At 57.4% G+C, this 23,234-nt stretch overlaps 1 protein-coding gene across 1 annotated transcript in view; it reads left to right on the top strand.

Annotated features, from left to right (window-relative positions):
- The first annotated feature begins 18,742 nt into the window (after positions 1-18,742).
- LOC115899606 (mucin-2-like) overlaps positions 18,743-23,234 on the top strand; it is a 10,211-nt gene continuing 5,719 nt past the window's right edge. The window contains exon 1 of the mRNA XM_030937498.1: positions 18,743-18,868. Coding sequence (XP_030793358.1) covers positions 18,743-18,868 — 126 coding nt within the window. The remainder of the gene's footprint in view (positions 18,869-23,234) is intronic.

Genomic DNA, 23,234 nt, shown 5'->3' with positions numbered 1-23,234 from the left:
TGTATTGCCCACCTTCTTTCTTTTCTCTCCCAGTTGAGGGAGAATCCTCAAGATCTAGAACACTGTGCCACATATAGAAAATTCTCAATAAACCTTAATGAATGATTGAAAGATCAAATGAGGATACAAACAAGAAATCCCATTGCCACTACCAGGCTGAAGTTCTGTTCTTTCCTACCTGAATGGGGAACTAACCATGCCCCTAGCAGGAGCATGGGGGCCCTAGACACAGGCACCTTCTGCTGCCCATGCAGGCCCTCCCTGCTTTGCTCTGGCTGCACAGCTGTCCGGGGAGCTGTTGTCAACATTAGCCCACGTTAGAGTTGAGGAGAGTGGGGCTTCCGAGGGTGCCAGGGCTCAGGTCCCATCAGGGCCAGGCCCCTGCTCCTGTCCACCCATCCCAGACCTTGCCCGGCCTCTCTGCATGTTTCTCTGAATGTTTCCTGGGCTTTCACGAGCCCACCCCCTCCTCCATGACCTCTGCCAAAAGGAAGGGCTCCTCTGTGACCCCACCTCCTCCCTGGGCTGCCCTACTTCAGCTGTTCCCAGGAGGGAGTAGGAAGGGGTAAGAGTGTGATTCTGCCCACCTGGGGTTAGGCATCGGTCCACCTCCTGCCATCTGACTCCCTACCCACCTCCTGCGCCTCCAGCCCTGCGACCTTCCACCTGTGTAGGCTCTGGGAGGAAGAGCTGCACTGTGGGTTGTCACCCAGCATAGGGTCTGCACCCAGTAGGTACACACAACTGAAGCTCGGAGGGGCTCTCTGAATTCCCCTCAGGGCAGGCGAGGTGGAGGATGGACATCAGGTGGAATCCCAGGGCAAGGGCTGCACGGAGGCACAGCCAGGGCGAGGGCTGCACGGAGACACAGCCAGGGTGAGGGCTGCACGGAGGCACAGCCAGGGTGAGGGCTACACGGAGGCACAGGTGGAGGCACAGGTCGTGGTCTGTTTCTGTTCTTGTACTTGCCCAGGGCCAGGGCGTTGCCGGGCTGTCAGGGAGTGGGCCAGGGTGCTGATACCCAGGATCCTGGCAGCGGGAGGGAACCCGATCCAGGAGAAGTATCCGGAAGACCTGGGAGAGACCCGCAGGAGGGGAGCCCACTCCAGCCAGGCCTACAGAGTTCAAGAGCCCACCTGGGCTCCCTACTGACAAGGGACTCAGCCCAAGCAGCGTTTGCCTCCCATCAGGCCATGCGGAGCCCATTGCCACGACATTCCCCAGAGGCAAGAGTGGGAAGTCTCCACTGGGGACACAGGGCAAGGGGCTTCTGGGGCTCCCTGCACCCTGAGATTATGACCATCTGTTTCCCTGACAGTTGCCAACCAGGCTGTAAGGGGCAAGGGCCCCCTCAGACATTAAGGTGCCCTTGGGTCCTGGGTACCCCGTCGCAGACAGTGCAGGCTGAGATGCAGTGGGTCTGGGCAGGCCCAGGTTCCCAGGGGTGCCACTGCTGCTGGGCCCTGGACTGCACAGGGTGGCACAGCCTGCTCCTCTGGGGGCCGGGGCACCTGGGCCATAGCACACTGCGGCACTCGGCAGAGCAAACTGCATAGGATTGGGATTCAGCTTAGGGGCCACCTGGAGAACAGAGCTGGGCTCCCCTTAGGGACTGCTTGTCTGGAGGGGTTCCTGGGACTCTGCAGTCCCCACGCGGGCATCATCCTTATAGGCCAGGATTAGCAGCACAGGCTGCCTGCCTGGGCGGTTCTGAGAGTTAGTTCCCATAATGAGGAGGTTTCAACAACATCCTGCTGTGATTTGGGGGGATTGGAACGTGAATGGGAGGTTGGGCTGGCACACGTGCACCGCTGGTGCTCTGACCACAATTGGCTGTGGAGGCCAGGTGAGCCTGCCTAAGTCCCAGAGTGTTGGGGCCTCCTCACAGCCCTGACTGCCTGACCTCCCAGCTGTGCTTTCCACCAAGGCCACAGCATCTCCCCAGGGTGGCTGTGGGTTCGAGCTTTACTGGGAGGTGGGGGCAGCTTGTTCACCAGAGCCTCCTCAGGGGCCTGCAGGAGGAAGAGCTCTTAGCAGGCAAATAGTATAATTCGTGGGAAACAATACAAAGCTTGTGATGGAGACCCAGGAACGAGAAGTATCCAGGCTTAGTGCCCAGAAAGGCAGCCAGACCCCCAGGGCAGCTGCGTCCAGCTTCTCCAAGGAAGCATCTCCAGACAGGTGGTGAGGCCTGGAGCTCAGCTACGGCCCAGGACAGGGCCTGGCTGGGTGGGAACAAGGCAGGCAGGAGCATCCTGTAGCACACACCTGCACAACACACACCTGCACAACACACACCTGCACAACACACACCTGCACATGGCACACACCTGCACAACACACACCTGCACAACACACACCTGCACATGGTACACACCTGCACAACACACACCTGCACAACACACACCTACACATGGCACACACCTGCACATGGCACACACCTGCACATGGTACACACCTGTACATGGCACACATCTGCACATGGCACACACCTGCACATGGCACACACCTGCACAGCACATGCCTATACGGCACACGTCTGCAGGGCACACGCCTATCTGATGCACGCCTGCACATGGCTTCCCACAGTCACCTGCTCATTCTTTCACCAAAGTCATCCTGCAGTGGATTAATTCAGTGAAACAATCATTTCCTCAATCATTCATTCAACAACTATTTGATGACTATTTACTGTTGGGAAACTTGGTAAGACAGGCCACTCTTAGCCAGTGGATAGTAAAGGACCCAGGAATGCTCAGACCCCAGACCTCCCACATGAAAGCCCATGAGGGAGACATACGCCATGAGAGGAAGGTCCATGCATCCTCGGCTGGGCTTGGACCTGGGCCTCCAGCTCAGGCCATGCAGCTGCTCACTGGGTCCCAGCTGGAGATCTAGAGGCCACCCTTAAATCCCAATGAAAAATATGGAGTCTTGACAAATGCCATCTGCCTCAAGAGAGGTCAGGCACCCGACGGACTCCGAGAAGAGCAGCCCCTCCCCATGCAGCACTCTGCCCACCAGCAAATGAGGCCCCTCGTGGTCCTGGAACCAGAACAAGTCAAGCTCGAATTCCTCTTTGGATTGGAGGCTGGGGGAGGGGTGAGATGGGGACATCTAAGAGCTTGCCCCTCCGCCCAGAGACCTGCAGTGACCATGAGTTCTAAGCCCCGGTGAGAAGCCGCAGCACCCACCTGCAGGATCCAGCCCCTCCGTTTGAAAGGGATGCTCAAAGTTCTTGCGAAGTTCAGGTGTGCGAGAGTAGAGGAAGGAAAAGGTTCGTCAGGAGCCATGAGCAGGGAGTGGCTCTCTCAAATGAGGGCGTTAGGGCTGGCTACCTGGAACAGGAGTGCTTCAGCTGGTCTTTAAGGATGACCAGGGTTTGTGCAGATTTATGGGAGCTGAAACCTGCTCCAGGAAGAGGGCCTGCTGCATGTGGAAGACCGGCCTGGGAGGCACCAGGCAGACCAGCCGCTGGGGACACACAGGCTCCGCAGGGAGGCAGCAGCGCCAGCAGGAGCTAGATTGTCAAGTCCCACGTGGGAGGTGGCAGAATGGCTACTTGTCCCCTTGATTTCCGTTCTCTCCTCTTTCTATAGAAGCACAGTTTCCTCTGAGCAATGTCTGTCCAACCAAAGACCACATTTCCCAGCCTCCTTTACAGCCACATGTGACCATGGGGGATGTCCAGGCAGGGCAAAAACAGCCTTGTCCTAGACAGGGCTCCTGGGTGCAAGGGATGGAAACTCGAACCAACCTATGCGAGGCCCAAAGGGCAACTGACGGGCTCATCAGGCAACCAGAGCAGGACGAGGCAGCTTCAGGCACCAGCTGGGCCCTGCAGGCCCCGCAGTCATCTCTCTCCATCATGTCTCCTCATCTGAGGCTGCTGAGTGCTGACTTCCTGCTCCTGATGGGGCCTGTCCACCAGGTGGGTGCACACACACATACACACACGTGCAGGTGCCCCATATGCACACACATGCACACACAGGCACCTGAATGGTCCCATGCTCCCCCACACATATGTGCACATGCATGCACACCCACACTCTCATTCATGCACACACACATCAATGAACCTAGGCAGACATATGCAGGTCCACATATGTGTACACCTGTGCACACAGGCAGTACGTGCATGCATAGATACGTGTGCACACACATGCATTATCAAAGGGAGCAGTAAAGAGTTCAAAGCACAGACTCTGAGGCCATGCAGACCCCATGCATGCTCTTCCTGAGCTGGGGCAAGTCGCCACACCTCCATCCTCACACCTAGAGAATGGTGACTACAGCACCCACCTCCTGGGGTTCCAATAACAGTCGAAGAAACAATGCATGGAAACCACTCCCAAAACCTGGTGCCTAAATGGTTAACAAGACCACCCTGCTCTCTCCCCACACTCTCTGCTCTGGTCTCCCCTGCTCTGGCTCTCTCTGTGCCTGTTACTCTGTCTCTGTCTCTCCCTGTCTCTATCTCTCCCTGTCTCTGTCTCTCCCTGGCCCTGTCTCTCCCTGGCTCTGTATCTCCCTGTCTCTGGCTCTCTGTGGCTCTCCCGGTCTCTGTCTCTCCCTAGCTCTGTCTCTCTCTGTCTCTGACTCTCCCTGCCTGTCTCTCTCTGGTTCTGGCTCTCTCTGTCTCTGTTTCTCCCTGTCTCTGTCTCTCTCTGCTCTCTCTGTCTCTGTCTCTCCCTGTCTCTGGCTCTCTCTGCCTCTGGCTCTCTCTATCTCTGGCTCTGGCTCTTCCTGTATCTGTCTCTCTCTGGTTATGTCTCTCCCTCTCTCTGGCTCTTTCTGGTTCTCTCTGGCTCTGTCTCTTTCTGGATCTGTCTCTCCCTGTCTCTGGGTCTCCCTGCCTCTGTCTCTCTCTGGCTCTGACTCTCTCTGACTCTCCCTATCTCTGTCTGTCTCTGTCTCTATCTCTCACTGTCTCTGTCTCTGTCTGGCTCTGTCTCTCCCTCTCTCTGGCTCCATCTCTTCCTGTCTCTGTCTCTAACTGTCACTGCCTGTCTCTCATCTCTGGGCTGTCCAGGGCCCTGTGATGACAGCCATTGGAACAAACACTCAGCCTCATTCATCTCAGGCCTTTGTTGGTCCAGCCTCCTGCTTTCTTCCCTTTTGCATCTTTCAGGAGTCACACCAGTCAGAAGATGCCCAACAAAGCCTCAGAGATTAAGTGGAAGATCAGCTAGGGATGGGGTTTAAAGAGAGTGTCTTTCTTGAGTAGCTACTGAGTGCCCAGGCCTGTGATAGACTCTGTCATGCTAGAGACAGGGAAGAGGGACCCTGGAGGGCCTGGGTGTCTCCTGGAGAGGGCAGTGCACAGTGCTGGCCAGTCGGAGGTGATCCACACACGGGATGATCCGGTGACGCCTGTGGCTCTGCCGCACACAGCACGTATGTTAAACGTGAGCTCTGGGCCCAGGGGGTGAATGTAGAGATGAGTAAGTCACAGCCCCTCACTTCAGGATGAAGCTGGCTGGGAGAGAAAGAAGGCCAAAGAGTGAAACAGCAGCCATGTGCAAGGTAGCAAGGGGCAGAGGCAGGCAGCCAAGTCCTCTAACCAGGTTCCTGAACGAGGTGGCATTGCAGCAGGGTTTTGAAGGGTGAATAGGAGTCCTTCAAAAGAGTGTCTTGTGGGATAAAGCCTCTCTGTACACAGAGAGGGTGATGATCCAGTTCTCACAGAGGCTGAGTAGTTGCCAGGCTTACACAGCTCTTCAATGGCAGAGCCAGCACTCAAACCCAGGTCTTCCCAGTTGAAACATCCACACTCCGAACATGCCTCTAGCTAGGACATCCCTTTGTAACTTCCACAAACCTGTCCTTGTATAAGGGATCCCAGCGACACCCCTCCCCCTCTAGAGCCACTTTCCTTGGGTGAAGGGGGCTGCAGTCTGTGGAGAACCTCCAGGTTTAAGGTCAGGGGTTGTGGCCGCTGCTATCTCTTCCCACCAGCCCTCTTCCCTGGGTGGACCTAGCTCCCAACCTGGCTCCCAGCAGCCCCCTGCTCTCCAGTTCCCAGGTCAGGAGAGAACGCTTCCCCACACCTGGCTCGTGCTGGGCCCTCTCCCTGAGCGGGATCTACAAGGGACACACTCGGGGCAAACCACCAGGGGTCCCCATGAAGGCAGCCTCAGCACAGGCACCATCTGTTTCACAGTGAGGACTCGGCCCAGGGATGGAACCGACAGCCAAAGCCATGAAAGGAAAATGAAGAGCAGGAGGGAGGGAAGGAGGAGGGAGAGGGAGGAGGGAGAGGGAGGGAGGAGCAGAGAGGGGGAGGAGCAGGGAGGAGGGAGGAGCAGAGAACTGGGAGGAGCAGGAGGGAAGGAGGAGAAACGAGCAGGAGGGAGGGAAGGAGGAGGGAGAGGGAGGAGGGAGAGGGAGGGAGGAGCAGGGAGGGGGAGGAGCAGGAGGGAAGGAGGAGCAGGGAGGAGAAACGAGCAGGAGGGAGGGGAGAGCGGAAATGAAGGGGGAGTGGGAGGGAGGAGCAGGGAGTGGGGAGGAGCAGAAGGGAGGAGAGAGTAGGGAGGAAAAAGGAGCAGGAGGGAGGGGAGAGCAGGGAGGAGGAAAGAACAGGAGAGAGGAGAGAGCAGGGAGGAGGGAGGAGCGGGAGGGAAGAGAGAGCAGAGAGGGAGGAGTGGGGGACCGGGCTCACTGGTGCAAAACTGAGCCACTCTGTCAGAGCCGGTGAACTAAGCACAAGCAGAGAGCTGGGCACCTCACCTTTCCCTCCTGCCCTGAGCCACCCCCCACTGCCGTGCACCCTGCGCCAGTCAGGAGCGTGCTGGGGAGGTACCTTTGTCATCAGGAGCCCAGCCCAGCCCAGAGCAGCAGATGACAGAGGCCTCCTGACCCACAGTTAACCCCACCTGGGCCTCAGGGGTCCAATCTGACTCCGTGCCAGCTTCAGGCCCACCTGGCCTCCAGCTCCAGACACCGCCTGCTGTTGAAATGCTCAACATTAGCAAAAGTGTCTCCCCCACTCAGAGGTCAAAGAGACAACGGATGCCCCAGACTTATGCATCGCATGGGCCGCACCAGCTCACGCCTTCATTTTACAGAAACCAAGAAACACACGTCCAGATGGTGGCCCGCCTCCCGCCAGCCTGGATCCTGGATCGCCGCCTACACACAGGACCAGCTGCCCCACTACTCCGCAAGGCAACACCCCAGTCCCAGCCACTCAATGACCTCAGGCTCTAAGAGGCCCGTCTCCTGCCCTAGGTCACACAGCCGGCCAGGGCAGCCAGGATCTAAACAGGAACCGCACACTCTCCCCATAGGGCAGCCAGATAAGGAGGGTGTTGGCCATGGTCGTGCCCCAGCCTCCTGGTATTGGTCCCGATCCCTTCCTCACCAATGTCCTGAGCCCAGGACCCAAGGAGGGCCTTTAGCGGGAGGGCAGCAGGTCCGCATCAGGGCCTGCGAGGGTCTCCAGGCCACAGCCACTTTGGGACCATGCACAGGACCTGCTAAGTATAACGGAATGCAGGACCCTTGGGCCCTCTGTGGTCTGGTTTTTGCTGACCGTGCCAGGCTCCAGCCCTGCCAGGACACTCCAGCCTCAAAGCAGGGCACCTCCCAAAAGCAGGCGCGGCCCCTCCCTCTGTGTCCGCTCACCCTGACCTGCCGGCGGAATCCCACATTCCTCCCCACTGCCTCGGCCCCTCCTCCCAGCTCTGAGCTCCTGCCGTCTGGCAGTACAAGGTGCCCTTTGGCTTTGAGGGAGGACACACATAAAGTGTGCTCAGTAATAGCACTTTGTCAACTCACTGATGGGAGATTTCACAGAGGAGGGGGCCTTCAAGTTGGGTTTTGAAGAATGTGTAGGAGTTCACCAGGGGGTCCAGAGGGCAGGTGAGGGGCATTTTGAGTAGAAACAAAGAGGCATGAAATATTCAAGGAAGGGGAAGGAATCAGCCAGGCTTGTGCAGAGGGCCTGGTATGGGGGTGTGCAAGGTGACAGCCTCTTTGGCCTCCGAGTGCCAGACCAAGGACTCACCAGTGTGCGTGTCAGAGGGGCCTTGGGAGGTCAGAGGAGGTCGGTGGTGGAGGGTCAGGCTCACCATTCCAAGGGTGACCGGGCCACTGCTGTGTGACGGGGCTTGAGCTGGGTCCATCTGGAGTTGCAGCCAGGGCCAGGAGGGGGAGGATGATGGACAGGAGGGCTGTTCAGGGGGCAAAAATAAGTGGAATGCTTTTTGCTGTGCCTTTGATAGATCCAAAGTCACTTTGTTAGCATAACAACATAAAAATGTATAATGTATGGCTTGATTTGTACATAAAATTACCATGTTTGGTCTACTTGGAGAAAGAAGGCCTGCTCGGGGCAGAAGCCATGTGGGAGGGGCACTGCTTTTCTCCAAAGGTTTCTTTAGCTTTTTTCAGGTCTCCGCTGCACAGGCGTCTTGTTCATGTGGGGTGCTCCAGCCCATCAAGGGTCAGAGGTTGGAAGTCAGCCCAGCCGCCAGGCAAGAGGCCCCCTCTTCCCTGCGGGGTGCCCTTCCTTGCTCATGGCCTGGCCAGTGTGGGGAAGGAGAGGGGGCCCCTCAGAAGCAGGGCTGGGGTAGGTGGATGACAGCTTTATCCGCACTCGACGCTGGGTCGCTCCACCCTCTCCCCTGCTGTCCCCAGGGGCAGGGGCCTTGGCGCCTGGTCAGGTATTCCCTTGGCCTCCCCACCCTCCAGGGCTCCCTGACCCCCACCCCACCCCCTGCTTTGGGTCCACCCCGGCACCAGCCCCTAAGGTTTTCGTCTGATCCCAACTCAGAAGCATGGGGTCACCACATTCCCGGTGCCCTGCGCCCTGCCTGGAGCGAAGATGCCAGCTGCATACACCGGGCCCTGCCAGCGCCCACACGAAACAGCTCGGCTCCTCCTCCTCAGCAGAGCTCGGGAGGCAGATGCGACTCTTATGCCCCCTCAAAAGACAAGGCACCCAGAGGCGAGGCCGCTCCCATGAGGGCACCCTGCTAACAAGGGTAGGGCTGGGGCTCCGTCCCAGGCCGCCTGCCCCACAGAGTTACGCTGACCCAGTCCCACCTGTGAGGGCGTCTGGGGTTCGGGGCCGGGCCTGGCTCTGTCCCTGCTCCTCTAGTTCATCCTCGCCCTGCCCCGCCGGCACAGCACCTGCGGGGTGGAAACTCATGCTCCTGGGCGCCACAGGATGCAGCCCAAGCCCAGCCTGGCCGTGACACCTTTGAGGTGTTTGGGGTCAGCCATGTGAAATTGTTGGCTCTGTAGGTCAAGATTGTGAAATGCTGGCGAGTTCATGTGATTCATCCTGAAGCCCGTTAGGGGACCCGAGAGCCTCTGCCTCTCCCTGCACTGTCCCCATCAGCTCCTGATTCCCCGCAGGGCTGGCCACTCTCCGGGAGTCATATCTCTGTGCTCTGGAACCAGCAGTGACCCTCCGGGAGTGCCATCCCTCAGTGCAAAGACATCACCCCGACATCCAGAGCTCCCCTAGCTTCCCTCCCACGGCCGTGCTGCCCCCAGCTCCCAGACCTGGGTCCACCCCCGACTGCAGGCCCTCTGCTCCCCAGCACCCTCTGAGAGCCCCAGCACATGGCGGGAGCTCCAGGAGCCCCTGGAGGGCAATGGAAGGCCTCCTAACCCAGGCTGCTGACCCAGTCAGGGTCCAAGGCCAACCCCAAGGATGAAGGCCTCAGAGAGCTGGCAGCCAGGAGCAGGTGGAAAGGCTAGGGTGGCAGAGTCTGAGACACAGAGAGAGACGGGGCTGCCGGTCTCATGGAACAGGCCCAGCCCCTGAGTAGCAGGTGAGCCCAGAGAAAGACGCTGAAAGCCAGCCCGTACCAGGCAGGGCCAGGGGCTGGGAGGATGGGGGCCGGACCCCTGCCTAGGTGGGACCTCTTCCCAGAGCCAACAGCACTGCTGCCCCTCGGTGTGGCCTCTGAGCCCCGCTGTAAAGCAAGTGGCACCCACCTGGCAAGGACTGGTCAGCGCTGAGCAGCATGACCCGGAAGCTCATGGTACACATCCACGCAGCCATCACATCCCACCCTGTCCCGGGAAGTCACAGTCATTTCCCATTCCGTGTACAGGAGCCGAAGCTGGAGGAGACACCCGGCAGGTTCCAGGCCCCGCCTGCCAAGCGCCACGCTGTACTGCCCACACGACAGGGGCCAGTGTCCCTGAGTGTCCAGCAGCCGCAGGAGACCTGTGGAAGCCCCAGGAAGAGGCTTCAGGGTGTGCCTGGCTGGGACTTATCAACCTGTCCGAGGCCATTGCATCTTGCGTGAAGCTTCCTTGGGAACCCCGGGGAGACCTGGGAAGTTCATTGGGAGCACTGGATGCTGAAGGCCAGGAGCTTGGACCTGGTGGGGAGGGCAGTACAGGGTCTCCTAGCAAAAGCCACCCAGCTCCTAGCAGGTGGAGTCAAATAAATGTGGTTCCTCCACCGCCTTCACCCTCCCAGCCGAGGGCCCGGACCCCACATCGGCTCTCCCAGGGCCTCGGGCTCCTCTTGCTCTCCTAGGAAAGGCCCTGAAGAGGGAATTCTCTGGCTCCCTGACTCTCCTCAGCGACACCCCCCAACCCCCGCCCGCCAGCAAGCAGGCCTGGAGCACCAGCGCCTGACCCTCGGGGAAGCAAGCAGGTGGGAGCAGGGTGGGCGAGGCTGGGGCTGAGCAATTGCTCCCAGCCACCCTGCTGCTGGCGGAAAGCCTGGGTCTGAATCCACATCTTCCACAGCATGAAGGAGGCTCAGTGACCAATTCCGGAAGCGACCAGACTTCTTCCAGAAGTTCCAGCCCCAGATCCTGCCTCTTGCCTCCTCCCCAGAGCCTTGTTTCACAACATGATTGAACCTCCCCATTATTCAATAAAACTGTCAGAACAACTGATTTGTGCGACGTACATGATTCCCTTTTGTTGCTCTTCTTTCTTTCCAGATTCAATAAACCCTGAAGTTGTTCCAAGAAGACGGGAGAGTGATGGGAAGCATCCGTTTCATGAGGAGACAATGGGGCTCACCCAGCCACGCTGCACAGGACAAGCCGCACGGAACCCAGTGGGGAGCCACCCCTAGAAAGGCCAGGGCAGATGCTTACAGGGAGGCAACAACCATCCCTGCATGTGGAGGGTGGGAGAGGAGGTGGCAGAGAGTGAGTGTGACCAGGGAAAGCTTCCTGGAGGAGGAGACATCAGGATTCTGTCCTGATGCACTAACAGGAGTTTGCCGATGGAATAGAGGTGCAAGGGAATTGCATACGGAAGGAAAATTGAGTTTGCAAGGACATCTGCAGGACAGCAGGGGCTGTGGGAGGGTTCTTACGGGTGACAGTGCGTGGCCTCAGGTGGGAAGAGTGGTCAGACTTTGAAGCCAGAGCTCATACCAGGCCTGGGTGCCGAGGTAAGGTCCTTGATCTCCAGGCTGGGGTCACTCAAGGGCTGCAGGATTCTCAGGGGGGACTGTAGGTCCCACAGGCACCGGGCTCGGGGCAGTGCCCCCAAGCCACAACAGAGCTGGTGTACCCGGGAGCCTCGCCCCTTCCCAGTGCAGGGAGAAGGCAGCCCACAGCCTCCATCACCTAAAGGAGTTGACGTTCGACCCTGCAGGGCTGTCAAGGTGACTGTGCACCCCAGACCAACGCGCCCTCATTACTGCCGGGTCCTGTTGATGGTCAGGCTCCAGGACTCAGCTGCTTCAGCTCCTAAACGGGGCACCTCTGTCTCACTCTCACTGCCCTGTTGGGAGAAAGGCTCCGCCCCTCTCCAGACCCCGCCCCCATGGAGGAGGGGCAAGACCTCTGATTGGAGGGCTCTGTGGGAAGGCGGGCTCTGAACACCAGCTCTGCCCCCAGCGGCTGCTGGGCTGGGCCAGGAGTGGGGAGAGTCCCCATGGCCCCCGCAGCAAGCCCCTGCCTCTCTCCTGTCCCACTGCCCCCTCTGAGGCCCAGGTTTTCTCCCAAGAGCGAGTGCATTGGGGAAGTCAGCACCAGGGACCAGCCCCCAGGTTCCCCAGCTCGCAGGTGAGTGCAGAGAGCGGGGCGGCAGCTGCAGTCCACTTAGCTCAGGCCACCTGGTCCCAGCGCCACGAGGCCGGAAGCTGCATTCTCCCGAGGGCCCTCAGCCCCCTCCGCCCCCTGCCCAGCCCATCCCCCAGCTGCCCACTGCCCTCAACCCTCACACTCTCCCTCACTTCACAGACAGCAGCCATGGGCTGGAGTTCCAACTATGTGGCTGGGGTGAGCAGAGGGAGGGTTTTCTCTGAAACGTGGGTGAGGCTGCTCCCTCCCTAGACCGTGAGAATCGGAGGGCGTCCCTCCGGTACCTGGAAACTCCCAGATACCCTAGGACGCTCTCTGAAGGGTCCTTGGAAGGGCCTGACAAGGAGACGGGGTGCTCTCTGCCAGACACTCTGTCAGAGAACATTCTAGCCCCACCTCCCAGCTGCCCCCTCACTAACAGCATGCCCTCTTGACCCGTCCTGGGCACCTCCTTCACTAACAACAGCTGAGTGTAGCAGAGCCTGCGATTTGTTCCCCAGTTTTAGAGGGCTTCTGGCTGTCTGGCTAAAGACTGTTTTCCAGCCACTCTTCAGCAATGGTAGTCCTGGGACTGAGTTATGGCCAGTGGGATGGAGGGATGGGACGCGGGAAGCCTCTGGGCTAAGTTGCTAACAGGAAGGAGCAGGCCACCCTGGTCCATTCTCCCCTTCCTGCTGGCTGGAGGATAGATGTGATGGCTGGAGCAAGAGCAGCCACCTTGGCCACAAATGGAAGCTGTGTGTTGAGGATGGCAAAGGAGCAGGAGGGAAGGAGCCTGGGCTTCATGTGTGGTGTTGCCATGACCCCCCTGGGCTGCCACGACCCCCCTGGGCTGCCCACATTCCCATGGGGTGCCCCGCCCTCTGTTCACTGCTCTTATTTCTGGCAGTGGCCTGAGCCCACAGCCCAACTCACCCCCATGGTGTTTCTCATCCTGCTGGGCCTGTGGCTCTGAGCAGGTCCCTGCCTGGGGATTCCTGGCATCTGCCCTCTCGTGGGTCTTTCAGTCTAACTGGCAAAGCATTTGAAGAGCTTCTGTGCTCACAGGGTGAAATCCCAGGAAACAGAGCCTGCGAGGGATGCCGAGCTCTCCTAATAACACCACCTTTGTTTATTGTGGGATGTAGGCTGCTGTCATGATGCAGGATCCAGACCTCAAGTGACCCTGTGCAGTGGCAGGCCTTCAGCCTGGGACTGGCCAAGGTCCCTAGCCCCTTCATCAAAGGTCAAGAGGGCAGCCCCAGTCCCACCCGCCTCCCACAGGGCTCCAGCCTGAGACCACTCAAGACATCTCGTCAGGCCTATTCTCCCGACTCCAGGTCACCCATGACTCTCCCGTCCTCATCCGTTTCTGCACATTCCCCGCCATGCCCATCTCCCTCCTGCCCATCCCGGAGCCCTCTGGACTACACAGCCAGCATCAGCACAGCCTGTCCTACTGAGTGGGACTGTCTCCAGTCCATGGCACAAGATAGAGGCAGGACCTGGAGGCAGGCCGAGGTCGATGCTATTCCTGGCCACTTCCAGACCAGCCTGCCACCATCCTCCCGACGTCCTGGTCGGCACCTTGCAGCCCTCGTTTGTTGAAGAATTGTGAGATGTGTTTGCCCACTGGCCTCCTCCCGCTGAGCGTTCCTGGTGTCTGACCACCTCTGCTTCCTTCCGTCTGCACAGGTGTTTGTTGCATGACTGAATGACCTTGAGGAGGGGACACGGCTCAGTAGCAACTTCCCTTAAGATGCACGTGAGCTGCAGCAAAGCAAAGCGTGTTTACAAGGAGCTCCCGCATGGGCCGGGCAGGGGCATCGGCTGCTTTTACTGGGGGAAGATGGTAGCAATGAAAACATGAGAGGCAGGGTTGGCAGCCGCACCCCTTGCAGCTACGAGGGCAGCCTTGGGGCTTTCACAGGCATGGTGAGGATGTGCCCTTGTGTGTTTCCATTTTACCATGTTACCATGGAAACACGCCATGCATGGACCTTACCCTGTGGTTATGCCCCACACGTGGCAAAAGGGATGTGCAGATGTGAGGGACCAGGAGATGTGTGACAATCCTGGGAGACCTAGGTGGGTCCTAAATGTCACCTCAAGGGTCCTTTTAAGAGGAAGGCAGGTGGCCAGGCTTATGCCTATAATCCCAGCACTTTGGGAGACCAAGGTGAGAGGGTCACTCGAGGCCAAGACCAGCCTGGGCAAAATAGCAAGACTTCGTCTCTACAAAAAAATTTAAAAATTAGCTGGGCATAGTGGCGTGCCCCTCTAGTCTCAGTTACCTGGGAGGCTGAGGCAGGAGGATCACCTGAGCCCAGGAGAGGGGGGCTGCAGTGAAGCCTGAGGGCACCACTGCACTCCAGCCCTGCATTCCACGTGGGTGACAAAGCGAGACCCAATCTCAAAAAAGAAAAAGAGAAGGAGGCAGGAGACAGGTGTGAGGAGGGGAAGGGCCGCGAGACAGAGGCTGCAAGGAAAGCAGCTCTCCAGAAGCCTGCAGAGGCCAGCAGGGAGCCTCCCACAGGGCCTCTGGGAGGGGCCAGCTCTGCCGATGCCTAGATGGAGTCCCTAACCCTCCTTCTGGATTTCTGACTATGGAGCTGTAAGAAACGAATTTCTGTTGGTTGAAGTCACGGGTTGGTGGTTAGTTGTTACAACAGAAACAGGAAACTGGTGCGTCGGATCACTCCCAGTCTCAAGCCCCAGCTCTATTTTCCCATAAAACCTAAGTTCTCACCATGAGGTGCTCCAGCCGCCAGGGTGGAGAAGCAGCTGTCACCCCCACTGATTTGTGGGCCCAGGGGTGAGGACACCTCACCTGCCACCCAGAACCAGGCCCGCAGCTCCTGGTGAGGCCTCCGTGGCTGCATTGCCGGCAATGACTAGGTATTTTATGCTGAACATTAAAGATATTTTACACTGGAGATTTAATACGAAACATTAAGAACCATTGAAATCACTCATATCAATTGGAGATACAATAATCGAACCCCATAAAGATTACTGAGAAGCTGGTGGAGCTATAAGGAGAGGCATAAATAGAGATAAATTGGGCCCCCTTCACCCCCCAGCCTCCCCCTGGAAGGAGCTCATTAGAGATGCTCACGGGGCCTCTCAGTGACATAGACCCACAGCAGGGAGAGGGGGGCCAGGAGGGTTTCCACAGCAGAGGGGCCTGAGCAGATCCAGAAGCTTCTGTGCATCCACTGATGGTCTTGGGCGGGTCCTTGGAGAGAGGGTGGAGCGAAGGGATCCAGGGGGTGAGAGCTCTGTTCTCCAGTGGCCCAGGCAGCTCCTTTCCTCTAAGGGCTGCACCTTGAGCCCTGATCTGGGCCGCACATGGAGCCCCGACCATAGCCATACACTGAGTCCTAACCCAGGTCATACTCCAAGCCTTATCCTAGGCAAAGTCTAAGCCATGATTCTGGCCCCAAACTGAGCCCTGCTCTGGTCACAGTCTGAGCTCTGACCAAGGTCACATACTGAACCCAGACTGTGACTGGAGGCTGAGTCCTGAGCCCTGGTGTCTCATCTGAGGCGGGCCGAAGCCCCAGGACTGGGGGTGCTCCTGGATGTCCACCACATCCACTCACGCTGCCCTCTCTCTGAGCTTCTCACAGGCTGGGCCCTGGCTGGGCTCTGCATATGAAAAAGGCCCCCTCTGCTCAGGCCGTTTGACTCCCCGTGGGGAGGCAACACCTGAACAGTGATATCAGCCAAGTACGGTGGATGATGGGAGTCCCCGGCCAGGCTCTCCCTGCCCGCCCACGCCCAGGCCCCCTGCTCTGACCCCAAGAACCCTCCAGCCTCCACCTCCACCCTCTGCCAGGCAGACCAGAGCACTGCTCTCACCTCTGAGCAGGGCTCCTGTCCTGGTCTGCTGTGTGTAGAGCCTGAGGTCACATAAGTTGAGCGCCAGAGTCCTGGGGTGCACTGCCTGAGTGTGGCAGGGTAGGGCCCCCTCCATGGGGCCTCACTCCTGCTTCTCCTGCTTCAGAAGAGCTGAGCGGGGAAGTGAAAGGCACAAAGTCAGTCTATCTGGCTTTGCAATCTTGACCTCTCCTCAGCTGCGTGGCACAGAGAGGTTTCTTGCCATCTCTGAGCTTAGCCTGCCTAGCTGCAAGGGGATGATGGTGACATCTGACTCCTGGGCTGTGAGTGTCGTCGGAGGGGACCTAGATAATCGCTGACAGGTTCCCAGGGCACGAAGCCCTCATGAAAGGGACCACAGGCATGATCAGGTCCTAGGAGTGCCATGCTGCCCTGGACTCCAGACCTGTGATCCTCCCGCGCTGCTCCTGGGACACTGCCCTGGACTCCAGACCCGTGATCCTCCCGCGCTGCTCCCAGGGTCTCTTGAGGGCCCACAGCCTCCCTGCCCTGCTCTGTACCCCATTCCTGGGCCCTCCCGCCGGTGGACCCTTCTCTGTGCTGTTCCCTCCTTCTCTCCCAGATCACCTCTCTATTTCCCGGCTCCCCGGACACAGGTGTGAGGCTAGCAGCTGTGACTGTGCAGGGTGAAGGGCTGATGCCCCGGCCACCCTCCCAGGCTCGTAAATCTGCCCTATTCCCCTCAACCAGGCCGCCTGCACAATCCAATATATTTCACTTACAAGCTGGTCTATTACCTGATTCATAACCGATCTGTCACCCTGAAAGATCAATGCATCCGTGGGACGCCACATACATGACACCTGGTGCGCCGTTGAATTCAGGCTCCCTGGCATCTCAATGCATGGCAGGCACCGCTGGGAACCTCAGCTCCCTCCCCTGGGACAGGGGCAGGGGCAGGGATAACGTGCCTCCTGGCTGCAGCATGGGGGGCGCAGCTCCAGAAGGACGTCTGCAGTTCTAGGCAGGGCTGGATGATTTGGATCCTGGGCGTTGTTGCCATTCTGTCTCAACTCCATTTGAAGAGACCTCAGAGCCTTTTCACCCAGTCTCCCACACCTGAGCAGTGGGCCCCCTCTCTGCCTGCACACTCACTGCCTCTGAGCGGCCCAGCCCATTGCAGACAGTACAGACCCAAAGAGCCAAAAGTACTGCATTTACCAGGCGCCTAGCATATCAAAATGCCAGCTACTCAGAACCTTCAGGGGAAGGTATTATTGGCTCATTGTACAAATAAGGAGTTTGAAGTCAAGGAAACGACCTTCCTAAGTTTGAACCACCAAGCTTGATTTGAAACCAGTCAGAACCCAGACTCAGGACCGCTCGTTCATCTGAGTTGAAGCTGAAGGGGCGGCCCCAGGGTGGTCAGCAGGGGCGGGGCCAAGGGCGGGGACTCCACAAACAGGAGTGTTTAGGGTCTATCAGGGTCTGCATGCACAGGGGGCACTGTCTCCCTCTGACTGATGTATTTGTGGGCAGAAACTCAAGTGATTGGGCAAGACCCTGCCCAGTTCACAGAGTCATCTGAGCTCCTGGTTCCTGTGGCTGGACATCCTTACTGACCTCACCTCTGGCGGCTTCAGAGAGGCCAGGAGGCACAGGCTGGGTGCCTTGGGCAGCTGAACCTTTCTGAAAGCCTGGGGGATGACTCTGGCTGGGTGCCCTTGGCACCCGGACCTTTCTGGAAGGCTGAGGGCTGACTCTGGCGCCAGACACAGGCAGGGCTCCCCTCACTCATCCGGCCTCACACTCTGTCATTGATTCTCCTTTTCATGATGGTGGCACCCATGATGGAAACGGCATCTCAGCTCCTGTGAGGTTCTATACCCCAAAATAACAAAATAATTCCCATCGTGCGAGAATTTTTCAGGCAGAGGCATGCGGGCTGGAGTTCTTGGGGCCGTGTTTCCACACGCACCTAATGTATGGACACGTCTATTTCTGGGGCCGCCAAATCAATCCATGTGGAAGTCTGGGGAGCTCTGTGTCTCCCATGCGTCAGGGCATGGAGGGAGCGCTGGGGGTGGGGGGCAGGGCCAGAGGCCCAGTTGCTTGGTCCACCATGGAGGCTGCCAGGCGCTGAGGAGGGTAATTAAATACACCCCCCACACCCCTCACTTGTGTGAAGGTCAGAGGACAAAGGACGGATGAAGGCATCTGGTCACCTCTAAAGGGCCACAGGGATGCCTCTCACCCTCACCCCACATCACAAATGAGAAACTGAGGCCCAGTCAGGAAGGCATTGGGTGGGCAGGAACCAGGATCCCATTGCTTCAGGCTCCGTGAGTGGCTCCCTCGTGCCCACACATATGCACAGAGACACACATGGACACACACACAAGCACACACATATGCACACACATACAAACACGCACATACACAGACACACACGGAGACACACAGGGGCACACACAGAGGCACACACAGACACAATGCAGATATATGCACACGTGCAAGGAACACATGCACACACCCTCACACACATGCGTACACATGCACACACATGCACACACACATATGCTCACACATACACACACATGTAGACACATGCTCACACATGCGCATGCATGTAGACACACATGTTCACACATGCACACAATGCTCGTGCACATGCTCACACCTGCACACACATGCTCACACACATGCACACACAAACATGCACACGCACGCACACACATATACTCACACACGCACATGCAAACATGCACACACACATGCTCATACACATGCTCACACACATGTCCACACACACATGCACACACAGAAGCAAGACACACAAACACGGACACAAACACAAATACACAGGCACGTACACATCTGGAAGCACTTATGAGGGGGTCATGGCATCTCTGCCTCTGGTGGCCTCTCCTGCAGGGGTCTCCACCTGGCAGTGCTGGGGGCCCCACCTGAGCCCTCGCCTGAGACCTCGCCTCCCCTCTCCCCACTACGGGATATGCCAGGGCAGGGTGTGGCTTGTTCATGGAAGTGAGCCCCAGGGTGGATGCAGGGCTCCTAGAAGTCTCTCCCAAGGGAGCACAGGCAAGTGCCCTCGGCGGGGCACAGCTGGAGCAGCACCTCCATAGCCACACGGCTCTGGGGTGAAGCCTGGTTCTTGGGCTGAAGGCCCTTGGTGCCTGAGGGCCTCCCGTGTTCCCATCTGGAAAGTGGGGTTGGCAATGATGCCCACCTGCACAGCCAAGCCGGTCCAACACCTGGTGCCAAGCTGGCCCCAGGCACACGGGCACAGAGACCCCAGAGTGGACGGTGGGATGTGAGTGGAAGGGGGAAGGACAGGTGACAGCAGAGGCGGGGTCTGAGCCAGAGTCGTGCAGGATGCACTGCCCAGCCCTCCTTTTCCTGAGCCCTAAACAGATTCACAGAAGGTCTCAGCCAAAAGGGCTCTAGAGGCCGGGAGGCCCATCTCACAGATGGGGAAACCGAGGCCCAGAGAGAAGAGGTTCATTCAGGATACACAGCGGATCACAGACCCTCAGAGCTCAACAGATCTCCAGCCTGCTTCCCTGCCATATGGGAACTTGCAGAGCAGTCACCAGGCAGGAGAAGGGGCAGGGGCAGGGTCTGCCCTCTTCCTCTGGGACTCGCTCCATCTTGAGCCCAACAGATGAAACCATTGACAGTGGAACCTCCCCTGGGAGGACTTCAGCTCACAGCGCAAGGGCTGGCCTGAAAGGGAGGACCCAGGGAAGGGGTGCTGGGAGGTCTGGGGACCCGGCAGCTCCTGGCCAGCATCCTCTGTGAACTGCAGCAATTCATTATCCTTCCTCCAGCTGATGAGGGTGATTGGGAGGACAATTAGTCTTGGAATTACCGCTGAGGAGACCGTTAAGAGAAAAATAAATTAAAAAGAAATCCATTCGAGCTGTAATTGTAATACAGTGTATCATAGTCAATTGAATCGCAAATACAAGCTGGTCCCTTGTCGATTGATTTCAGCGAGTAAACAATTTGGGTATTTAAATTGGAAACTCGCCGGGAAAAGGAGCAATGATTTGGTTAAAGGGAGAACTGAAAGCTTCAGTTCAAAAATTGGTTCTAGGCGTCTGGCTGCTACAGGACTGTGTGGGTGACCCTAGATGGGAGGGAGGTCACCAGCTCCTCCCTGCCTGCAGGTCAAGGTCACCCTGTCTGGAAGCTACCTAGACCCCAGCAGCGTTACCTGACCTGTGACACCTTTGTTCCTATGTTCTTCCTCCTCTGGGCCACCCATGGTGAATGTGGCTTCTCTGTCTACATGGATGCACTTCCACCACACTGGGAGCTTCTGGGGCACAGGAGTCCTGCTTTGCTTCCTGTGTTGAGCCCAGGTAGGTGGGATGGGGGTGCTTAGAAGGCAGCACTCCAGAGAACAAATGAATGAATGGGTGGATGTGTGGGGGACAGATGGGGAATGAATGAATGCATAGATGGGGGATGGATGGATGGATGAGTGGGTTGGTGGATGGGTGGATAGATGGGTGGGTAGATGGATGGGAGCTGGATAGGGAATGGATGGTAGTTAGATGAATGGGGGATTGGATGAATATGGATGGGTGAATGGAGGAAAGATGGGCAAATGGCTGGGGAATGGATGGGTGAATGGATGGGTGGGTGGGTAGGGGATGGATAGATGGATGCATAGATGGGGGATGAATGGGGATGGATGAGTGGATGGATAGATGGGGGTTGGAGAGATAAATGGATAGGGTAGATGGGTGGGTGGGTGGATGGATAGATGGGGTGGGTGGATGGGAATGGACGGATAAATGGGGGATGGAGAGATAGATGGATAAATGGATAGATGGGGAGGAGTGGGAGTGAGATAGGTGGATGGGTGGGGGTTGAGGGATAGATGGGTGGGGGTTGGATGGATGGGTAATAGATTGAATAGACAGGGGGGTGGAAGGATAGATGGATGAATGGCAGGATATGTGGATGGATGGGGGTTAGAGGGATAAATGGGTGGGTGGATGGTGGGTGGATGGATGGGGAATGGGTGAATAGATGGGGGATGGAAGGATAGATGATAAATGGATGGATGGATAGGTGGATGGATGGATGGGGGTTAGAGGGATAGATGGGTGGGGGGATATGGGTAGATGGATGGGTATATGGATGGGGAATGGATGAGTAGATGGGGGATTGGAAGGATAGATGGATAAATGGATGGATGGAGAGGATGGATGGATAGGTGGATGGATGGATGGGGGTTAGAGGGATAATGGATGCGTGGATGGATGGGAAATGGGAGGATGGATGGGGGATAGAGAGATGCTTAACAGATTTAAAAGAGCTAAGCTATTGACACAGGTAGCCATTTCTCCACCCGTGCAAGAACTTTGGGCCTGAGACTCCAGAGCCTTTTCTTAATCTTCCAACAAGGAAACCATTTCGTAACAAAAAAAAAAAAAAAAGCAGAGTCACACCTGAGGCCTCCAGGATTCCCTGGCTTCCTCATCACCCTGAAGCAGCTGGCCTCCTGTGCAATGAAGAGGGTGCCTGAAGACACCAGTTAGAAACAGTGCCCCATGCGGAGGGGTACTGTCCTACAGGATGGGGTGTGTGCTGAGAACAAGAGACTTTTATCTGGAGCTCATTCTCCCCCAGGCAGAACCTATGGGGTGGGGTCTCTCATGGTCACATTCTCCACCAGTTCACATTCCCCTCCTAGGGACTGCCCAAGATAATGCCCAGTGCCAGAATGTTTCCACCAGGGGTCACAGGAATGGCCCTGCTGCCCTGGGGACTGAGTTGGTCACCTGTCTGGTGGCACCAAATGAACAAGCAAAGCAGCATGAAGGCAGTGGCTGGGGAATCAACCCTGATTATCAAGGACAAGAGGCCTGAAGAACCACGTGAAGAGGGTGCCCACAACCCAGAGGATCTCCTGGATACAGCTGTGTTACCATGATGTCCAGTGGAAGACACCACAACCCCATTCAGGAGGGACCTCCAAGCCTGAAAGCCTCAGAGTGATGGTTTGACTCGCACCACCAGTACAATAACTTCCAACAAGCTGAGCGTGAAGAAAAGGGGAACTGTGGCACACTGCATTTTCCAAAAACGGTCACCTTACCACTCTCCCATCAGGAAGTGGTGCTGTGGTTTGAATGTGTCCCCCAAAGTTCATGTGCTGAAAACACAAACGCCAATGCAATAGTGTTGAGTGGTGGGGCCTTTCAACACTATTGCAAGGGTGATTAGGTGATGATGGCCCCACCCTCACGATGGATTAATGTCATTGTTGAGGGAGTGGGTTCCTGATGAGAGAATAGGTACAACCCTTTCCCTCTGTCTCACATGTGCTCTTGTCCTTCTGCCATGAGATCATGGAGCAAGAAGGCTCTTGAAAGATGTTGGCCTCTGGACCTTGGACTTCCCAGCCTCCAGAACTGTAAGAAATAAATCTCTGTTCGATATGAAGTATTCAGTTTTGGGTATTTGGTTATAGTAGCACAAACAGACTAAGACAGGTGGAGTCTCCTTCTCCTTCTCTGGAACCTAGGGGGCTTGTGACAGCTCCAACCAAGAGAATGTGATGGAGGTGATGCCACGTGACTTCTGAGAAGTCATAAAAAGGATGCAGTTTCTGCCTGGCTCACTCTCTTGAAATGCTCCCCAGGAGCCAGCTGCCATCTTATAAGGAAGCCCAATCCACATGGAGAGGACACATGTGGGTGTTGGAACCCTCAGCCCCAGCTTAGGTCCCAGCAGACAGCCAGCATCAACCAGGAAGCACGTGATGGAGTGAGGCTTCAAGTGATTCCAGCCCCAAGCCTTTAAGCCAAACCTGGGGGGCAGAAGGCTGCTGGGGTGAATAAGACTAGGGATATGTAGGGCCCAGGGAAGGGACCCATGTTCCTGCCCTCGTCCAGGCCCTGCATTTTCATTTTGCAGTGGGGCACCCAAATCCTGTGGCTGCTGCTGAGCTGAAGGGACCTCTCCAGGGAGCTCCCTCGGCAGATCCATGGCTCGGAGCTCAAGGGGCCCAGCAGTGTCCTGGGGCCCTAAGGCCAGCAGCAGAGACGTTCCTGGGCAGTGGGTTCCCCAAGGCAGGGTCCCCACAGCTCCTGCATGAGGAAGGTGCCAGGCCCAACCCTCCCACAGCAGCCTGAGCCTCCATGCCCCGCAAGCTTGTCCATATCACCCTCCCAGGCAGGATTTGAGGCAGAGCTGTGTGATCCACACTGTCTCCATCGTACCAGAGACAGCCAGCAAGGAGGGCAAGAAAGAGAGGGCCACAGACTCCTGACCCCACCCCGGTACATGATTCCCACTGGACAGACACCTCTGGTCCACCTACTGTGCACCAACGTCATGTTCTCTCCATCACCT

The sequence above is a fragment of the Rhinopithecus roxellana genome, chromosome 9, assembly GCF_007565055.1.
Source record: "Rhinopithecus roxellana isolate Shanxi Qingling chromosome 9, ASM756505v1, whole genome shotgun sequence".
NCBI classification, from domain to species: domain Eukaryota; kingdom Metazoa; phylum Chordata; class Mammalia; order Primates; family Cercopithecidae; genus Rhinopithecus; species Rhinopithecus roxellana.
Note: the sequence above shows the minus strand (reverse complement) of the source record. Positions and strands in the feature narration are given on the sequence as shown.